We start from the raw sequence: 18,568 nt of genomic DNA, 5'->3' as shown, positions 1-18,568 counted from the left end.
CCAAACAACATTGTTTGCTGTTATCTTTTATTTTATTATGGTATTTATAATAAATGTGACAAATGTCTTGTCCCCTTTAATAAGATCCTGCTAGTTTTTATTGGTATAACAGTTTGGGTCCAAGAGTCCAATCCTGCCCGGCACTGAAGTCAGTGACAAAATTCCCATGGCACCCACCAACTGAAAAGAACAACAAAGAGTTCTTTCTCTCAGCTGCTGACTCTCAACAGCCCATCCCTTCCACATATCAGGGAATACAAAGTAAATGTAAAGTTTTTACAAAGTCAGTATTTCACAATCTTTTTTTTATTTTCAGCACTCTAGGAACAAGAGCAGAAGGACTCTTTGTGAGCCTGCACCTGGTGTAGTGATTGACACCCAATCCGCAGGGATCAGTTCTGGGTCCAGTTCTATTCAATATCTTCATCAGTAATTTAGATAATGGTATAGAGAGTACACTTACAAAGTTTGCAGATGATACCAATCTGGGAGAGGTTGCAAGTGCTTTGGAATGATCTGGACAAACTGGAGAAATGGTCTGAAGTAAATAGGATGAAATTCAATAAGGACAAATGCAAAATACTCCACTTAGGAAAGAACAATCAGTTGCACACATACAAAATGGGAAATGACTGCCTAGGAAGGAGTACTGTAGAAAGGTATCTGGGGGTCATAGTGGATCATAAGCTAAATATGAGTCAACGGTATAACACTGTTGCAAAAAAAGGGAACATCATTCTGGGCTGTATTAGCAGGAGTGTTATAAGCAAGACACAGGAAGTAATTCTTCTGCTCAACTCCATGCTGATTAGGCCTCAACTAGACTATTCTGTCCAGTTCTGGATGCCACATTTCAGGAAAGATGTGGACAAATTGGAGAGAGTCCAGAGAAGAGTGACAAAAATAATTGAAAAGAACGAGGAGTCCTTGTGGCACCTTAGAGACTAACAAATTTATTTGGGCGTAAGCTTTTGTAGGCTAAAACCTATGAAAGCTTATGTCTAAATAAATTTGTTAGTCTCTAAGGGTACGTCTACACTACCCCTCAGACTGGCGGGTAGCGATTGATCTATCGGGGATCAATTTATCACATGTAGTGTAGACGCTATATATCGATCTCTGATCGCTCTCCCATCGACTGCTAAACTCCAGTTCGGCGAGAGGCAGAAGGAGAGTTGACGGGGGAGCCGTGGCATGCCGCGAGGATGCAAAGTAAGTAATTTTAATTCGATCTAAGATATGTCCACTTCAGGTACGAGAATAGTGGTAGAATATGAGGATGAGAATTTGTCTATTAGGAAGTGGATTGAAAATACCAGTCTAGGTGAGGGCTTTCTAACAGAAAATGGCAAAGGTTTCCACTACCATTTTAAACAAAGGTTTATTAACAAGGGCAGCAATTTAATCCCGTTGAATCCTCAACTATATGCTCTGCCACAGAGTCCATGCTGCCAGCCTTAATATCATTAGTGAAGACATTTTTCTAATGTCAACGTATTTATTTAAAATAAGGAGAGTCTACAAGAGAAGAAAAAACAAAGGCATCTATTTTAAAGAAACATTTATTTTTAGATTAGCTTGGTTATTATACTAAATGTATTAAAACTATTTATTATTTTTTAGAAAAACTATTATACAAATCTGATTCTTGTAGCATTTTAATCATCCTCATCTTCATCTTCTTCTTCCTCCATCTCATCCATTTCCTCAGCTGCGGCCAAAGCTTCTTCCTGTGCAGCCTTGAGTGCCTGCTCCTCTTCCACAGTAGGGTCATTCATTTCAGTGATTTCTGGCCCACTAGGGTACTCTGTCTGCACCGGTGGGGGCATCGAGGGTGAGTAGTTATCTGGACTGTATTTGTGACCCCAGCCCAGATAGATATTATCAAATTTCCTGAGAGAAAAAGCAAGATCACACAACTTCCTGGCAAAAAAAACAAAACCCTTAGGGCTCTGCCTGTTCTTAGGCTTCCCCACTTGGGACATTTTTTCTATAGCTAGCATGTTCAATAATGGCATCTGCATTTAACTAATGTAAATAATGATGAATGTGTCGTGGCTATTAAAGATCCCATGGCACTTTTTTTGCAAGAATAGGGGTGTTAAACCTGAAATCTTGGCCAAATACTAATTGGATAATTACGTTCTATAAATCTGATTTCCACTACAGTGTCACTGAAGATGGTATTCTTCACTTCTTGCCCTAAATTATTGTTGTTATCGCTGTGCACTGTTAAATGGCCTCCATGATCAACTCCCGAGGTAGTAACATTTTAGTAGTGGGTGAAGTCAGTGGTTTAAAAATCACCAAAACAAAACATTTAAACTGAATGAATTAAATAAGTTTTTGTGATTAACCAATTTAAGATGGAATAGGAGTGAATACTTTGAGATACTAAGGTTAACCAGTCTAGCTATATAAGTAAGAGCTACCTACTTGCCGATAGCATAGGAGTACGCTCCAGGCCAGAGGTTGGACTGAAGGACTGCAATGGCATATTGAGGAACTAGGTTTGTGGATAACTGAGATGTCCAAGGAGGGATGTTCTGAATTTCTGCCAAAAAAACCAACAACACACACGTGAATGAACTGACTCATGAACATCTATGAAATATCTGGTAGTTAGATACAGGACAGGATTTCATCTCTATACAGTTGTTCTCAAAACCCAAGCAATTGATGTATCCTAAAAAGGGATTTTAAAATGGATGTTAAAGGGGTTGATAGACAAGGATCAAGAACTTTAAATATTGTGGAAGCCTTGTAATCTAAAGTCTAGTGTGGAGTCACTAGTTGATAGTCACAGAGTTATTAATTCAAGGGTGTAGTAAGAAGAACAGGAGAAAAGAAGGTTACACACACAGCTCCTGAAATTCAGTGGTACTTAATTAAATACCAGTTCCCCAGGCAAAGAACACTGTGGACCACATACTCCCAAATTTGGGAGACCCAGATCCCAATAATACAAAGATATGACCTTAATCTAAGAATGGAGTGGTTGTATGCAGTACTTGCTGCAGTATTGTGCTCTAGGATCTAAACTTTTCTGTAATATTTTTTCTAGCATAAGATAATGACAAAAACATCAACTCAATGTAACTGATGTAGTGTTGTCTTCCTGAACCTGCAGAGAACCTGAGACAGTAGCTCTGAGAGGTGAAATTCCCCCTTTCCTCTCAATGTGGAGGAAGCTTGGAATTCCTTCAAATTAACTCTACAAAAACTATCTGACTCAAGTTGATGAACAGCCACCTCAAAAAGGTTATTAGGAGTAAGTAGGGAGTCTATAGAGAATGGAAAAAGAGCTTGATATGCCATGGAAGCTACATCATGGAGGTTAGAAAATGTAAGAATAAAGTGAGAATTTCTAAAAGTCAAGCTGAATTAGCTCTTTCCAAGGAAATTAAAACAAATAATAAGATGTTTTTAAGTTATATAAATAAAAAGAGAATAAGGAAGGATGAAGTTTGGCCGCTATGCCGTATGGATGGAAAGGAGATTAAAGACAGTCCAAATATGGCCCAAAAACTAAATGAATACTTTGCCTCAGCTTTCAGTAACAATAACAACATAGAATGTGTGCATGAAGGCAGTAAGGCTGATGGAAAGGACTGTCTCGAAATGGAAATTACCACATCTGAGGTGGAAGAAAAACTTAAAGATCTAAATGCACTCAAACTGAGGTGACAGGAAAATTTTCATCCTAGAACAGGGGTATGCAACCTATGGCATGGGTGCGGAATGCAGCATGTGAGCTAATTTTCAGGGGCACTGACACTGCCTGGGTTCTGACCACTGGTCCGGGGCACTCTGCATTTTATTTAACTTTAAATGAAGCTTTTAAACATTTTAAAAACTTTATTTACTTTACATACAACAATAGTTTAGTTAAATATTATAGACTTATAGAAAGAGACCTTCTAAGAACATCAAAATGTATTACTGGCACGCAAAACCTTAAATCAAAGTGAATAAATGAAGACTCGGCACAGCACTTCTGAAAGGTTGCCAACCCCTGTCCTAGAATACTAAAAGAACTGGCACATGAGATTTCTGTTCTGGAAGGGAAGGTCTTTTAAAATATCTATATATTTGGGGGTAGTACCACATGACTGGAGAACAGCTAACTATGTATCTATATTTAAGAAAGGGAAAAAAAGGTGATCCATGAAATTACAGACCTGTTAGTCTAATCTCAATAGTAAGCAAGATTTTAGTATAAATGTGTGAATGAAGGGATAATTAAATTCACAGACGTATATGATAAAGGGGATGTAGTGTAATATGGGTCTGACACTCTACACCCCAAGGCAGCACCCTGTAAACCCCATATTCATCATTTGTATATGATTGTGATATTGCATATAAAGCAGGCCAAGTGAGGAAAGGCTATGATCTGCCGAAAGTCATTGTTCTATCTAAATATGTATATCATTAGAGCATATGAAGTTATGAGATTGTGTTGTATGGTTGTCACTAAAACATACTGTAAGTTGGGAAGCGTCCAGAGCTCCCCAAAGACAATAACCAGGGGGATAACCAGTGCCCGGGTCGGTGTCGAACAACCATCAACAGTCACTGTCCAGCAAGGCAGCTGCAATTCAAAGACTCACCTGCTTAAGGCCATACCAGGGGAATTGCTCAACCTTGCCTAGTGACTCAGCAATGCCCACCAGACATGTCTGGACTTATTTCTCCAAGCACATGGACTAAGGATATAAAACAGAACACAGGGGCCCCATGTTTGGCCTTTTCTCCTTCCCCGACCTGTGCCGCAAGCAACAAGGATGCTCAGAAGACTGAAAACTCAAACAGAGGACATTGGCCCAGGTTTCAAGGGTAAAACCTGTGTACGATGTACTGATATAGCCAGTGGGGTGAGAAAAACTGCTTAATATAGGTGTTGTCCAGTCTAATAGGGTTGAGAGTTTAGACTGCATGCTTATATTTTCTTTTCTTTTGGTAACTCTGACTTTTTGCCAATCACTTATAATAACTTAAAATCTCTCTTTTGTAATCAATAAACTTTTTTAATGTTTATCTTTACCAGTGAATTTGCCTGAAGTATTTGGTAATTCTGCTCAGGTTTACAAAGTCTGGTGTATATCCATTTTCCATTGATGAAGTGGTAAGCCAATTAATAAACTTGCATTGCTCAAGAAAAGGTCTTGAGCAGTGCCAGTCGGTATATTCCTGAGGTATAAGGCTGGGAGTTGGGGGGATCTGGCTGGTACCTTTCACTGTGTGATTCATGAGCGGCTCTGGGAGCATTCATGCAATCTAGCTGGGTATGGGGCTCCACGTGCAGTTGTGCTGAGTGATAACAGTTCCTAGAGGAGTTTGCTGTTTATCACTAGCAACGCATTGTGAGAGATAGCGCAGGCTGGAGAGCTAAGAGGGTACAGTGGTCCTATAGTCCCAGGCTGCACCCCAGGGATCCTGTTACAATGGGTTTACCAAGGGTAGATCATTCCAGACTATCTTGAATTCCTTCTTTCAGAAAACAACAAAAAAACATTTTTTTTTTTAGATAAGGGAAGTGCAGTAGATCTAATATACTTGGACTTCAGTAAAATATTTGACACAGTACCATATGGGAAATTATTGGTTAAATTAGGAAGAGGGGGATCAGTAAAGCATTGTAAATTGGATAAGGAATTAGCTAAAGGGAAGAAGGCAACGGGTTGGGATGCAAAGTGAATTACTGGATTGGAGGGAGGTTACTAGCAGAGTTCCTCAAGGATCGGTCTTTGCACCAATCTTATTCAACATTTTTATTAATGATCTTGGCACAAAAAGTAGGAATGTGCTAATGAAATCTGCTCATGATACAGAGTTGGGAAGCACTGTCAATACAGAAGAGGATCAGAATATTATACAGGAAGATCTGGATGACCTTGAAGACTAGTGTAACAGAAATGCGATGGAATTCAATAATATAAGGTGTAAGATCATGCATGTATGGTCTAATAATAAGGATTTCTGCTACAACCTGGGGGCTCAGAGGAGGAGAGAGACCTGGGTGTGTGGGCCATTCACAGGATGACTATGAGTTAATGCAGCTGTGACAAACACAAATGCAATCCTAGAATATATTAGGCCAGGTATTTCCTGTAGAGATAGAAAAGTATTAATGGCATTGTACAAGGCAATGGTAAGACCTCACTTAGAAATCTGGTTACAGTTCTGATGACCCATGCTAAGAAAGCTGAATGTAAACTGGAATAGGTGCAGAGAAGAGCTACTAGAATGATCAGGGGAATTGAAGGCCTATTTTATGAGACTGGAAGAGCTTGGCTTTTTAAGTCTAGATTAAAGAAGGCTGAGATGGGATAATGATTGATCTCTGCAAATAAATTAGGGGGGGTAAATACCAGGAAGGGTGATGATCTATTTAATCTAAAGGACAATGCTGGCACAAGAACATATCGATATAAACTAGCCATAGACAAATTCAGGCAAGAAATTATAAGATTTCTAGCCATCAGAGATGTGAGATTCTGGAACAACTTCTGAACAGGAGTTGTGGGGGCAAACAATTTAATTAGCTTTAAGAGAGAGCTGGACAAATTTATGAATGCAGTTGTATGACAGGGTTGCATGTAATGGTAGGGTTCAGAGCCCTGGGACTCACTTTCAGTTTATGTCTTTTGTTTCTAAAGCAGGAGTGAAATGGGGTATATGAACTCCAAGCATAGACAGAAGGGGGAGGAGAACCTCTCAGGTTTACAGGCAAGCAGCTTGACCACATCCCATGCAGTTGCCATGGCTTCCAATCATGGAGGCAGGCACCCACAGCTGCAGCCCATAGAAGAAACAAGGATGGCTATGAAGGGGAGAGTACGGAGAAGGAAGAGGAGGCAAAGGTCCCTGGGGCAGCAGAGGGGTAATGCCCCTGCACCAGGCTGCCTCCACAAACACAGTCAAGAGACTGAAGAAGACTGCTAGACTCAGTTAGAGGTGAGGGTCCAAGAATTGCCCTGACTCAGGGCAAACTAAGGGGGGCCAGTCAGAAGCAGAAGAGACCCCTGAAAAGAGCACATCAGGAAGTGGTGATAAAGGTCAAAAGTAGGGCTCTCAATTATTTGCAGTTAACTCACATGATTAACTCAAAAAATTAATCAGAATTAAAAAAATTAATTGCGATTAATTGCAATTTTAAATCACACTGTTAAACAACAGAATACTAATTAAAATTTATTAAATATTTTGGATGTTTTTCTACATTTTCATATTTATCGTATTCTCTGTTGTAGTGAAATCAAAGTTATATTATTTTTATTACAAATATTTGCACTGTAAAAATGATAAAAATAAAGTCTTTTTCAATTCACCTCATACAAGTACTGTAGTGCAATCTCTGTAGTGAAAGTGCAACTTACAAATGTAGATTATTTTTGTTACATAACTGCAAAAACAAAACCATGTAAAACTTCAGAGCCTACAAGTCCACTCAGACCTACTTCTTGTTCAGCCAATCGCTAAGACAAACAAGTTTGTTTACATTTACAGGAGATAACGCTGCCCTCTTATTTACAATGTCACCAGAAAGTGGGGCATTTGCATGGCACTTTTGTTGCTGACATTGCAAGGTATTTAAGTGCCAGATATGCTAAACGTTCATATGCCCCTTCATGCTTTGGCCACCATTCCAGAGGACATGCTTTCATGCTGATGATGCTTGTTAAAAAAAATAATGCATTAATTACATTTGTGTCTGAACTCCTTGGGGGAGAATTGGATGTATTCTGCACCATTTTACCTGCACTCTGCCATATATTTCATGTTATAGCAGTCTTGGATGATAACCCAGCACATGTTGTTCATTTCTTAAAATGAACATTTCATTTCTTGTTCATTTCTTAAAATGAACACTTTCGCTGCAGATTTCACAAAATGCAAAGAAGGTACCAATGTGAGATTTGAGAGCTACAGCACTCAACCCAAGGTTTAAGAATCTGAAGTGCCTTCCAAAATCTGAGAGAGATGAGGTGTGGAGCATGGTTCCAAAGTCTTAAAAGAGCAACACTCCAATGCCGAAACTACAGAACCCGAACTACCAAAAAAGAAAATAAACCTTTTGCTGATGGCATCTGACTCAGATAATAAAAATGAACATGTGTCAGTCTGCACTGCTTTGGATTGTTATCGAGCAGAACCCATCATCAGTATGGACACGTCCTCTGGAATGGTGGTTGAAGCATGAAGGGACATATGTATCTTTATCGCATCTGACATGTAAATATCTTGTGACGTCGGCTACAGCAGTGCCATGCAAAAGCCTGTTTTCACTTTCAGGTGATATTGTAAACATGAAGCGGGTAGCATTATGTCCTGGAAATGTAAACAAACTTGTTTGTCTGAGTGATTGGCTGAACAAGAAGTAGAACTGAGTGGACTTGCAGGCTCTAAAATTTTATTATTTTATTTTTGAATCCAGTATTTTTTTACATAATTCTATATTGGTAAGTTCAACTTTCATGATAAGGAGATTGCACTGCAGTACTTGTATTAGGTGAATTGAAAAATACAATTTCTTTTGTTTTTTTACAGTGTAAATATTTCTAATAAAAAATAAAATAACATGAGCACTGTAGACTTTGCATTCTGTGTTGTAACTGAAATCAATATATTTGAAAATGTAGGAAATATCCAAAAATATTTAAATGGTATTCTATTATTGTTTAACAGTGCGATTAATCCCAATTAATTTTTTTAATTGCTCAACAGACCTAGTCAAAAGGGATTCTCCCATTCAGTGTATTTTGAGAGGTTTTTTTATCTCCTTTCTCTGAAGTATCAGGGATGGCTACAGCTGCAGATGTGACATTGGGTAGGGTGGCACTGAGCATTCTCTCTCTCAGGTGCTGGCCTGGCTGGTTCTTGATCACATGCTCAGGGTCCAGCTGATTGCCATACGTGGGGTCAGGAACAAATTTTCAGATCAGATTGACCATGACCTTGGGAGTTTTTTGCTAGCATGTGTGTATGGGTCACTTGCCAGGATTATCTGGATATATCTCACTTAATCATTTTCCTGCCATTGGTCCCTTCTAGTGTCTGCCTGTGGCACATAACAGTCTAGTCTCCTGTAGGTTACAATATGTTGGTCGCATTTCAGATGTTAGGTTTAGTATGTGAGTCCTGGCTGGGGTTGGTGCCCTCTGATATAAAGGAGGGAAGACTAGTGATCCCTTCTGGCCTTAAATTGTATGACTAGTGGAGCTGTTAACTCTGAAAGCTAAAGGTGACAGTTTAAATGTCAACATTGTTAACTATTTCCCTGTTGATCATGTTAGCAGAAACATACAGTTAATGTGATTATCTCACAATCCCAAGCTACCCCCCATGCTGCCTTGGGGACCCAGAACTCTAGAATGTTTATTAGAGAGCTGCTAAAAACTCTAGATGGATGTTCACTGTAAAAAAAGATCAATTATTCAAAGAAGTCTGAGTGGCATGTACCTGCATCTTCAGAGAGTGGAGTCAGAAGAGGGGGTCCCACTTCTGGCTGTGGTTCATCTGGCTCTTCTGCTTTTTCTTCCTCCTCACCTTCTTCTTCTTCTTCCTCTGACTTTTGAGAGGGGTTAATCCAGGAACAGCGGCCCTACAACCGACGTACCAAGAGTTATAAAGCAGGTGCAGCAATCTCTGAAATACTGTGATGTGAGTTAAAACATTCAGTTCAGAAGAACTAAGGTGCCTAAACACCACGGCAATGGGTGGCATATAAAAAGAAAAATAGATAAATAGGTGATATACAATTATATTTGGCAGAGTTCTCCAGGCATCTCTTATTCAATTAGCTGCTTCAGAATTCATTGCCTTATACTCAGTCATCAGATTTCAATCTGATTTAGAGTTCTCAATTTTTAAAAAAGATGCACTTAGTGTTCCTGAAAGATTTTGGTTTTAAACCAAAAGACTAAAATCCTATATTAATTCATAGCTAGATGGTGTTGGTAGCCAGAGCCCAGCAAGGGCTTCACCACTCCAGGGGCTTCTTTAGGAGGCACTGTGCCTCAGAGACACACCTCTGAGGCACAGTTTGCCCCCTGCTTCTTCCATCAGTGAAGGGGTAATAATTTGCTGCCGGCCTCCTTGTAGGGGCATGAAGTAAGCAGGCACATAGCACCCACTTACTCCTGCATTTCTAGACCTAAGGTCCAGGTAGCCTGCACAAATGTGTAAGGAGAAGTCTTACTTCTCCATCTTTCCCTGTCCAGGCACGTAGTCCAAATTACAATCCAGGCCTCATAGAGCAGAGACAGCATAGGCAGCAATGATGTCTGTATCTCCATATTGTTTTGCCAGAGTGCCTCAGTCCTGACCAGGAGGGACCACTTTCTATGGATGAGAGGATGGTTCTGTCCTGGATCCATTCAATCCTTGGCCTTGTTGCTGATACTGACAACTGTGATGGTACTATTCCACTGTGAATACAAGTGGCAGAATTGATTAATAAAGTGGAACTTGATTAATAAAGAATTCAAGAAGGTAATATAATTAATGCCAATCAACATAGGATTATGAAAAATAAATCCTGTCAAACTAATTTGATATGTTTTTTTAAAAGATTATAAGTTTGGTTAATAAAGGTAATAGTGTTGATGTAATACATTAATGTAAGGAGTTTGGCTTGGTACCGCATGACATTTTGATTAAAAAAGTTGTATGACACAGAATGAATATGGCACACATTAAATGGATTAAAATTTGGCTTATTGACAGGTCACAAAATGTAACTGTAAACAGGGAATCGTCATCAAGCAGCGGTCTGCAGGGATTGGTTCTTGGCCCTACACCATTTAACATTTTTATCAATGACCTGGAAGAAAATATAAAATCATCATGGATAAAGTTTGTATGTGACACAAAAATTGGGGGAATGGCAAATAATGAAGAGGACAGGTCACTAATAAGAACAATTCAGATTGCTTGGTGAGCTGGGAGCAAGCAAACAATATCCATTTTAATATGACTAAATGTAAATTTATACATCTAGGAAAAAGGAATATATACTTACAGGATGAGAGAAACGATCCTTGGAAGCAGTGACTCTAAAAAAGATTTGGGGGTCATGGTGGATAATCAGATGAAGAAAAGCTCCCAGTGTGACACTGTCACCAAAAGGGCTAATGTAAACCTTGGATGCATAAACAGAGGAATCTCAAGCAAAAATAGAGAGGTTGTTTTACCTCTGTATTTGACACTCGTGTGACCGCTGCTGAAATACTGTGTCCACAGTTCAAGAATGATGTTGATAAATTGGAGCAGGTTCAAAGAAGAACCACAAGAATCATTAAGGATTAGAAAACATGCCTTTTAGTGGTAGACTTAAGGAGCTCAATGTAGCTGAACAAATAGAAAGTTAAGGGGTGACTTGAACAGTCTATAAGTACTACATGGGTAACAAATATTTGATAATGGGTTCTTTAATATAGCAAATGTATCACATAATGCAGTGGCTGAAAGTTGAAGCTAGACTACTTCAGACTGGAAATAAGGTGTAAATTGTTATCAGTGAAGATAATTATCCATTGGAAAAATGTACCAAAGGTCATGGTAGATTCTCTATCACGGGGAATCTTTTAAAATCAAGACTGGATGTTTTTCTAAAAGGTATGCTCTAAGAATTACTTTGGGAATTTCCATGATCTGTGTTATACAGGGGGTCTGACTAGAGGATCAGAACAGTACCTTCTGGCCTTGGAATATATGAATCTATCCATTATTTTGTATAGGTTACTGCTTACGTCTGGCCAACAGTTAGAAGGAACAATTCAAAATGTCCTCAAAATTCTAAATATCTATTGATTTTATATTTAAAGCCATCATGCTGTTGCCAAGAAATAAAAAACAAAATATTCCCCAATACTCAATGTGTGACTCTACAATATTATTGTTCTGCTGCTAGAGGGCAGTCAGTCACCCAGCAAAGAAAGATCAAGTTAACAAATACTCTTCCCAGACCTGTGTTGACAGCATTAATGCTAACTTTTAACAAGGAAATAAATGCCATGTCACACACAGCTTTTCCTTCAGAAGAAACAAAGGGTCCACATTAACAGAGTTAAGTGTTATTGTCAAGCTTCTGTAATGGCACTACTTACAGTGTAAACAACAAAAATTCAACTGGAGAAAATATTGGACAGTGTGCCCTTTATGTACAGTTATGAACAGCCTACATTGGTATTAGCACTCTAGCTAATCAAGCATACCTAGTCATTGCCAAGTCAGGAAAGAAACTGTCTCTGGCCTTTGGAGAAACAGAAACCAGCCAGAAAGGATCAAAGTCCACCAATGCTCAATCCCATATAATTACAGGAAATTGATTATTGAGGGACATATTCCCTTATCCCAACAGGTTATTCCTGCACATTTATCCTGAGGAAGGCATGCAACTGCCACCCCCCCTGCAAAAAAAACAACAACCTAGAAAGTTGCTGCCAATATGCTATAGGAGACAATTCTAGCTCAGCCCCAAATGAGGTGAACAGTTCACCCTATGCAGATGAATATTTTCATTTACTTTCTGAGACACCATTGGTAACCATATAATTGGTATTCAAGACCAGTACTGGTTACATAGAGTATTACCTGCATTAGAATATTCTGTACATGGTGCACCCAGTTGGAAAGGGAATCCACAAGTTCCATCACGCTAATGGCCTCAAAGTCAGGATTTTCTTCATATGTGTCTCTTCCTGCTCCCCCCTCCTCCTCTTCATCTCCTTCCTCCTCTCCAAACTGGTAGAACCCCAGTGGGCTGATCTGGGTCCCTGCTGAGATCCGGGCGATCTGCGCACGCAGATAATTGGCCTCATTCCCTGGGAAAGGTGGATAGCTCACAATAGGAGCATCCAGCCTTCCAGTGAAGAACTTCTTGATTTTCCTGGCAGCCACAATTTGCGCTGGTGTCACTGGAGGTAACTTCACCCAGGGTTTGCCTGGCTCATTACAGACAAAATAGATAAACTTATTGGTGCCAGTCCGGTTTTCTTCTTTTGGGACCACTGGTGGGGACTTATAGGTGGACTTCGGTGGCTCATCTTCTTTCTCCTCATCTTCTTCCTCACTCCCTTCTTTTCCCCCCTCCTCAATCACTTCTTCCTCCTCTGTCTCCTCCTCCTCTTCCCCCTCACGGTACTCTACTTCAGCCACAATATAGTTCATCTCCAAGCCCAAGATCTTGCCCCAGAAGCGACATGTCTGGATTGGCTGCATGCTGACCAGCTGCTTGAGGGCAAGGAATATGTGGTAGTTTTCATCCATGCTCAAGCCGACTCCAGCCTGTTCAAAATAGAAGGCTGTCTCCATCACATTGGGTAGAGGGCTATCTGTCTAGGGAAGAAATTGCCGAAGTTAAAGCTGAGGTATAAATAAAAGATATTTTTAAAAGGTTAAGTATATTACCCACTAAAAATAATACTTAGCATTTATACATTGTCTTTCATCCTTTCAAAGTCTTTATAAACATTAATTAACTAAGCCCCACAACATCCCCTGAAGAAGGTAATAATATACCATTTTACAGAAGGAGAAATCGAGGCAGAGAGCTTAAACAATATGCAGCTTTCAGGCAGCAGATTCTGGAAAAGAATCCAAGATTCCAAACTCCCAGTGCTCTCTTAACTACTTCAAACATTCAGGGTCAGACTAGTTATAGATGGACAGTATGAGCAATCTATATAAGGGATCTCAGTGCTGGCACACATATACAAGTATATCAATACCACTAACTGGTTGGGAGGCCACCGATGACCAGGGACAGAGAGGTTGCATTTCCTCAGGTGCATGACAGGTGCATTTTGGAAAAACAGAATAATCGTTTTACATACTCAGCTAATTTGGTTGGATTTCAAAAACCTGAAAGAACCAGAGAAATTCCATATATAGCCAGCAATCCCTCCCAGATATTAGTCACTGTTTTGTACACCTGGATATAGAGGTATTCTAAGCATGCATTATTTAAGCTTGACTATATTACATGTGGTATTTTCAAAATCATTCAGCATTGGAGTACTTCTGCTCACATTGAAATCAGTGGTAAACCTTCCATTGGCTTCAATGGGAACACAGTTAAGCAACAACAAGCCTTTCTCAAAAGTCTCCCTATGTCTTGCCATCTTTACCCCTTTACCATTCGAGACTCATTCCCAGACACTTACATCAGATAGTGGAGCAAAAAAAGTAAGACTGGAAGTTGTATACTATAGGGTGAATAGTTTGGTAGAGTGATTATTGGTTTATGTGGAATTTCTCTGACACCGTCAAGCATTTAAGTATCAACCAATTAGGTTGAGGATATGAAAAATGCAATTTCTTCTTCCAAAATACATCGCTTTTTCTTACAAGGACATGTTACCACTTTGTTCTTAGCTATCACTGACCTGAAGATGACTGGTTCAGCATGGACAAGATGGCTTAATGTCTTTCTATCTTTAATGTTCAGTTGCAATGATTTACTTGTACATATAATGTTAACTTGATCTGAAGGTCAACTCCAAACAACTGGTATTTGCTTTCTCCACCTAATGGTTCTACCTTTCACCACAGAGCTCTCTTAAAACCATTTCGGAACTTAACATTCAGCATATTAGAAGTAAGGGGACACAAAAAGTATCTTGCTGCTTTTATATGAAAAATACCTTTTCAGTTCTACACTTCAGTTCTTTAGGCCAAATGTCACCATAACTTTTTTCTAGCTGGGACACTGACCAAAACTGCAACTGGAATAAAAGGGAGTTAAAAATTCTCCATCCTTTGTCCCGCAGTAGTGGCTGAACACACTGCCCTTTACCCTGTTCCCCGTGCATCCCCATAAGAATTTCATTTTAGGCCAAACAAATTAGTCAGTCTAGATTATGTAAGGAAAAGAGAATGCTGTAACTCTTCTTTTTAATCCCTCATTTCTAGAGGGACAAGAAGTGGAAGCCCCACTGAAGGGATCATTTAAGATTGCGAGGGGTAAAGCAGTGAAGATTGGAATATACTGTAGGGAAAAATCCTAACTCGCCAGGAGATGGGCAAGATAACCTCAAGCCTTTTCCATCTTTAATCTCTGTTTCTACAACAATCACTCACTATTTCCTCTTCTGGCTCTTGATCTCCTCCCTCTCCTGTCCCCTTGAGGAACAGAGCCTTATATTTCTCTGCCAGCTCAAATGTTGGAAGCATTTCATGCTCATCACGGAGGGTGTCCATTTTTTTCTGGAACTGAGCCCATTTCACATCCTTACTGATATTCTCAATGATGTCTACTGCATTTATAGGGCGTTCATCCAAGATCTTGGTCAGCATTTGAGCAAGATGATCATATCTGTCAAATCAAAAGAGAATGAAAACCCCAAGGAAGAATATTACTGCCCTACTATATTAAATTCTCAGCAGAGTTGGTTTCTCATGTCAAAGATAAAGGCATATGTCCTGGGATAACTCCTGAGTTCCAGAGCCATCACTACAGTAATTAGCTCTAATGTTGAAAATGTCAGCTGAGTGTTATGGAAATTAAGCCTGAGATATATACCTGGTAATATTCATAAGGAATAGCTTGTTTGTAGTATGTCTAATAACATGTTCATCTTCCATTTATAGCTTTTCCCACCATTTCTCCACTCACAGTTTGAAGCTGGATTTAAAACTCTCAATCAGATCTAGCTACCTTTAATCCCTCTAAATTCCTTTTGGTAGGTCTGCTCCTGAGTGCTGCTCAGAACCTATAACTACTACCAAAAGATTAACCCTTATGTCCTTGATTCTCCCTGCATGCTTCCCCTTCCCTCCTACACTTGCTTACCTCTTTGCCCTCTCCACTCACACTACCGTCCCCTCCACACATACCTCCTTCCCCTACCCATGTTATTCGCCTCTTTTCACACTCACAAGTTCAAGCCAGACTTCGTGCTGCTCTTCATTAGATAGGCCTTTGCATTCTGGATTGCCAGTGCTCTAGGTTCAGGATCAGGTATTTCATCCTCATATGGGCTGTATCCTGGCTGATAGAGCCCATAGCCCGGTTCGTGTGGTTGATAAGGGCCATGTCCAGGTAAAAAAGCCTGATAAGGACCAAGCATAGGTTCTTGTTGCTGATAAAGGCTTCTTCTTGGTTCCTGTGGCTGATAGGGGTCTTGTCCTGGGGCATGTGGCTGATATATGCTTCGTCTCGGATCTAGTGGTTGGTAGGGTTCTTGTCCTGGTGCATGTGGCTGATATATGCTTTGTCTCGGCTCTTGTGATAAGGGTTGATAAGGACCTTGTCCCACTGGATGGGCTTCATAGGCAGGTTGTCCTGGTTGGTGAGGCTGATAGGGAGCTTGACCTGGTGTGGTATCCTGGTCTGGCTGGTGAGGTTGATAAGGGGCTTGTCCAGGTTCATAAGGAAATTGTCCTGTTTGGGAGAGTTGGTAGGGGACCTGGCCAGGCAGGGTGGGCTGGTACGGCCCCCGGGCAGCTGGGGACTCCTGGCCGGGCTCGGTGGGCTGGTAGGGCCCCTGCTGTAGCTGCTCGGAGCTTTGCCCTGAGCGCGGGGACGCCTGAGCCTCGGGCGGGGGTTCTCCGGAGGGATCCGCCATGGCTCTGGCTGCCGGTTGAAGCTATCGGTCCCTCAGCACCAGGGTCCCGCCGAGCCCCGCCGCCGCCTGGACTCCCGGCTTCTCCTGTCTCCAAGCAACAGCTTCCAGCCCGAGAGGAGGCGCGGGCGGGGCGTTGCCAAGGTAAACTCGACTCATTTGCCAGGCTGACTTGATTGGGCGCACGTGCAGCACGTGATCCTACTACGCGCGGGACCGAGCTCCAGAGCGAGCCTGGTGGGCTTGCTGTCAAACTGAGCGTAATGGCAGGGGCGGGAATCCCAGCGCTAAAGCGAGTTCCCCCCACCCTTCTTTGCGGGCTTCACCCATGCTGGGCTCGCTAGGGTGTGTGGTCTTGGGTTTCTGTTTTGTTTTTCGAGATGTACTGAGCATCTTTGGGGAGGGGTGGTCTTGATAATACAAGGCAAAAATAAGGGGAGGGCTAGATCTGAAAAGTTTACAGACAAATAATGCGTATATAGGGCCATGTCCATACAATCTGAGTTTGTGGAGCTGTAGCCAAGTAGCACTTTGACCGCTCCACTTCTCTGCTCTTGTGCTGTACCGCTTCCATTTCATCCCTGTCAAGTTGCCTAGCACAGTGGTTCCTAAAGTGTGGGTTGTGCCCTCCTGAGGAGTACAAAGGACTAGCCTTAGGACATGAAATGACCTATCAGTTTGTCCTCAGACCCTCAGATTTCATTTAAAAAAAATGCCTGGGCTACATGACAAAGTTGCACAAGTTTTACTTAACTTGAATTTTAAATTGATTTAAACTGGTGCAAATGCCTGTTTAGATATTTCATTTCAGAAGTGGCTTATTTAGGTTTATCTTAAATTGACCACTAATTGGATTTAGGATAAATGAGGGGGGGGGGAGGGAGGGAAGACTTGTTTAAACCAAAATAAGTATGTCCAAAGGGGATTTGCACCAGTGTAAGTAAACTGATTTAAAAGCACACCTTAAATTAAACTAGTACAAGATTCTCATGTAAAAAGCCCTGAATCTCTAGCAGAGACTTGAACTGCACCATTCATTTTAATAGTGCTAATGAAGATATCAATATGATACATTAAATATCAACATTGTTAACTATTTCACTGCTCATCAGTGTATGTACAAAGGACAGGAAGAATAATATTTTGAAGCTCTACACCAGCATTTCCCAAAGAGGTGGCAGGGAGGGTGTTTCAAGCAAACACCCCTGAATGGTTAAAGAGGCAGACCAGGTCTATATTACAAACTTTTGCAGGCATAGCTATGTCAGTCAGGGTGTGAAGAGGGTTGATCCCGGCCTCACACACCTAGTGTAGATGTAGTTATAGTGGCAAAACTGCATGTTTGCTGGGTATAACTTATTTTGCTGATGGGGGTGGAAGGGAAATAAATTATACAAGCAAAAGCACAGTTTTGTCAGTATTGCTGTGTCCACACTAGGAACACATTGCCAGTTTACTATATATTGGGGCGTGCAAATTTTTTGGCCTGAGGGCCACATCGGGTTTCAGAAATTGTATGGAGGGCCAGTTAGGGGAGGGGGTCGTGGCCTTGCCTGCACCTCCTATCTTCCCACCCCCGGGACTCCTGCCCCAGCCAGCCCCTCCTCTCATTCCTGACTGCTCCCCTGGGACCCCTGTCCCATCCAGCCACCCCTTCTCCCTGTCCCCTGACTGCCCCCGGAACCCCTGCCCCTGACTGCTCCTTCCAAGCCCTCCTCCTTCCTGACTGCTCCTCCGGAACCCCTGCCCCATTCCCCCCAACCCCTATTCACACCCCTGCCCCCTGACCACCACCTTGAACTCCCTGCCCTCTATCCAACTCCCCCTGCTCCGTGTCCCTGGAACTGCACTGCATGGAGCACCGGTGGCTGGCAGCGCTACAGCCACGCTGCCTGGCTGGAGCCGGACCACACTGACACTACTACCATACAGCACAGAGCACTGGGTCAGGCCGGGCTCTGCAGCTGCACTGCCCCAGGAGCTCACAGCCCCGCCGC

General features: G+C 41.4%; 1 protein-coding gene across 1 annotated transcript; it reads right to left on the bottom strand.

Moving 5' to 3' along the window:
- Positions 1-1,578: 1,578 nt before the first annotated feature.
- On the bottom strand, positions 1,579-16,676 carry LOC116833052 (radial spoke head protein 6 homolog A-like). The gene is made up of 6 exons (XM_032794258.2): positions 15,886-16,676; positions 15,088-15,322; positions 12,601-13,344; positions 9,466-9,607; positions 2,437-2,554; positions 1,579-1,893 (listed from the first exon to the last, which is right to left on the bottom strand). The coding sequence occupies exons 1-6, from the start codon at positions 16,572-16,574 to the stop codon at positions 1,659-1,661; spliced, it is 2,163 nt and encodes a 720-aa protein (XP_032650149.1). The 5' UTR covers positions 16,575-16,676; the 3' UTR covers positions 1,579-1,658.
- Between the last annotated feature and the right edge of the window lie 1,892 nt (positions 16,677-18,568).

This window comes from Chelonoidis abingdonii, chromosome 5 (genome assembly GCF_003597395.2).
Source record: "Chelonoidis abingdonii isolate Lonesome George chromosome 5, CheloAbing_2.0, whole genome shotgun sequence".
Lineage (NCBI taxonomy): Eukaryota > Metazoa > Chordata > Testudines > Testudinidae > Chelonoidis > Chelonoidis abingdonii.
Note: the sequence above shows the minus strand (reverse complement) of the source record. Positions and strands in the feature narration are given on the sequence as shown.

Bases quoted from the DNA above. Each gene is read 5' to 3' on its own strand.
- LOC116833052 (XM_032794258.2), bottom strand. From the start codon at position 16,574: ATGGCGGATCCCTCCGGAGAACCCCCGCCCGAGGCTCAGGCGTCCCCG. The intron at 15,323-15,885 runs GTGAGTGTGAAA...TTGATTTGACAG, and splicing joins ACGAAGTCTGGCTTGAACTT to ATATGATCATCTTGCTCAAA. The intron at 2,555-9,465 runs GTACATGCCACT...TTTTTTTGGCAG, and splicing joins TCCACTCTCTGAAGATGCAG to AAATTCAGAACATCCCTCCT.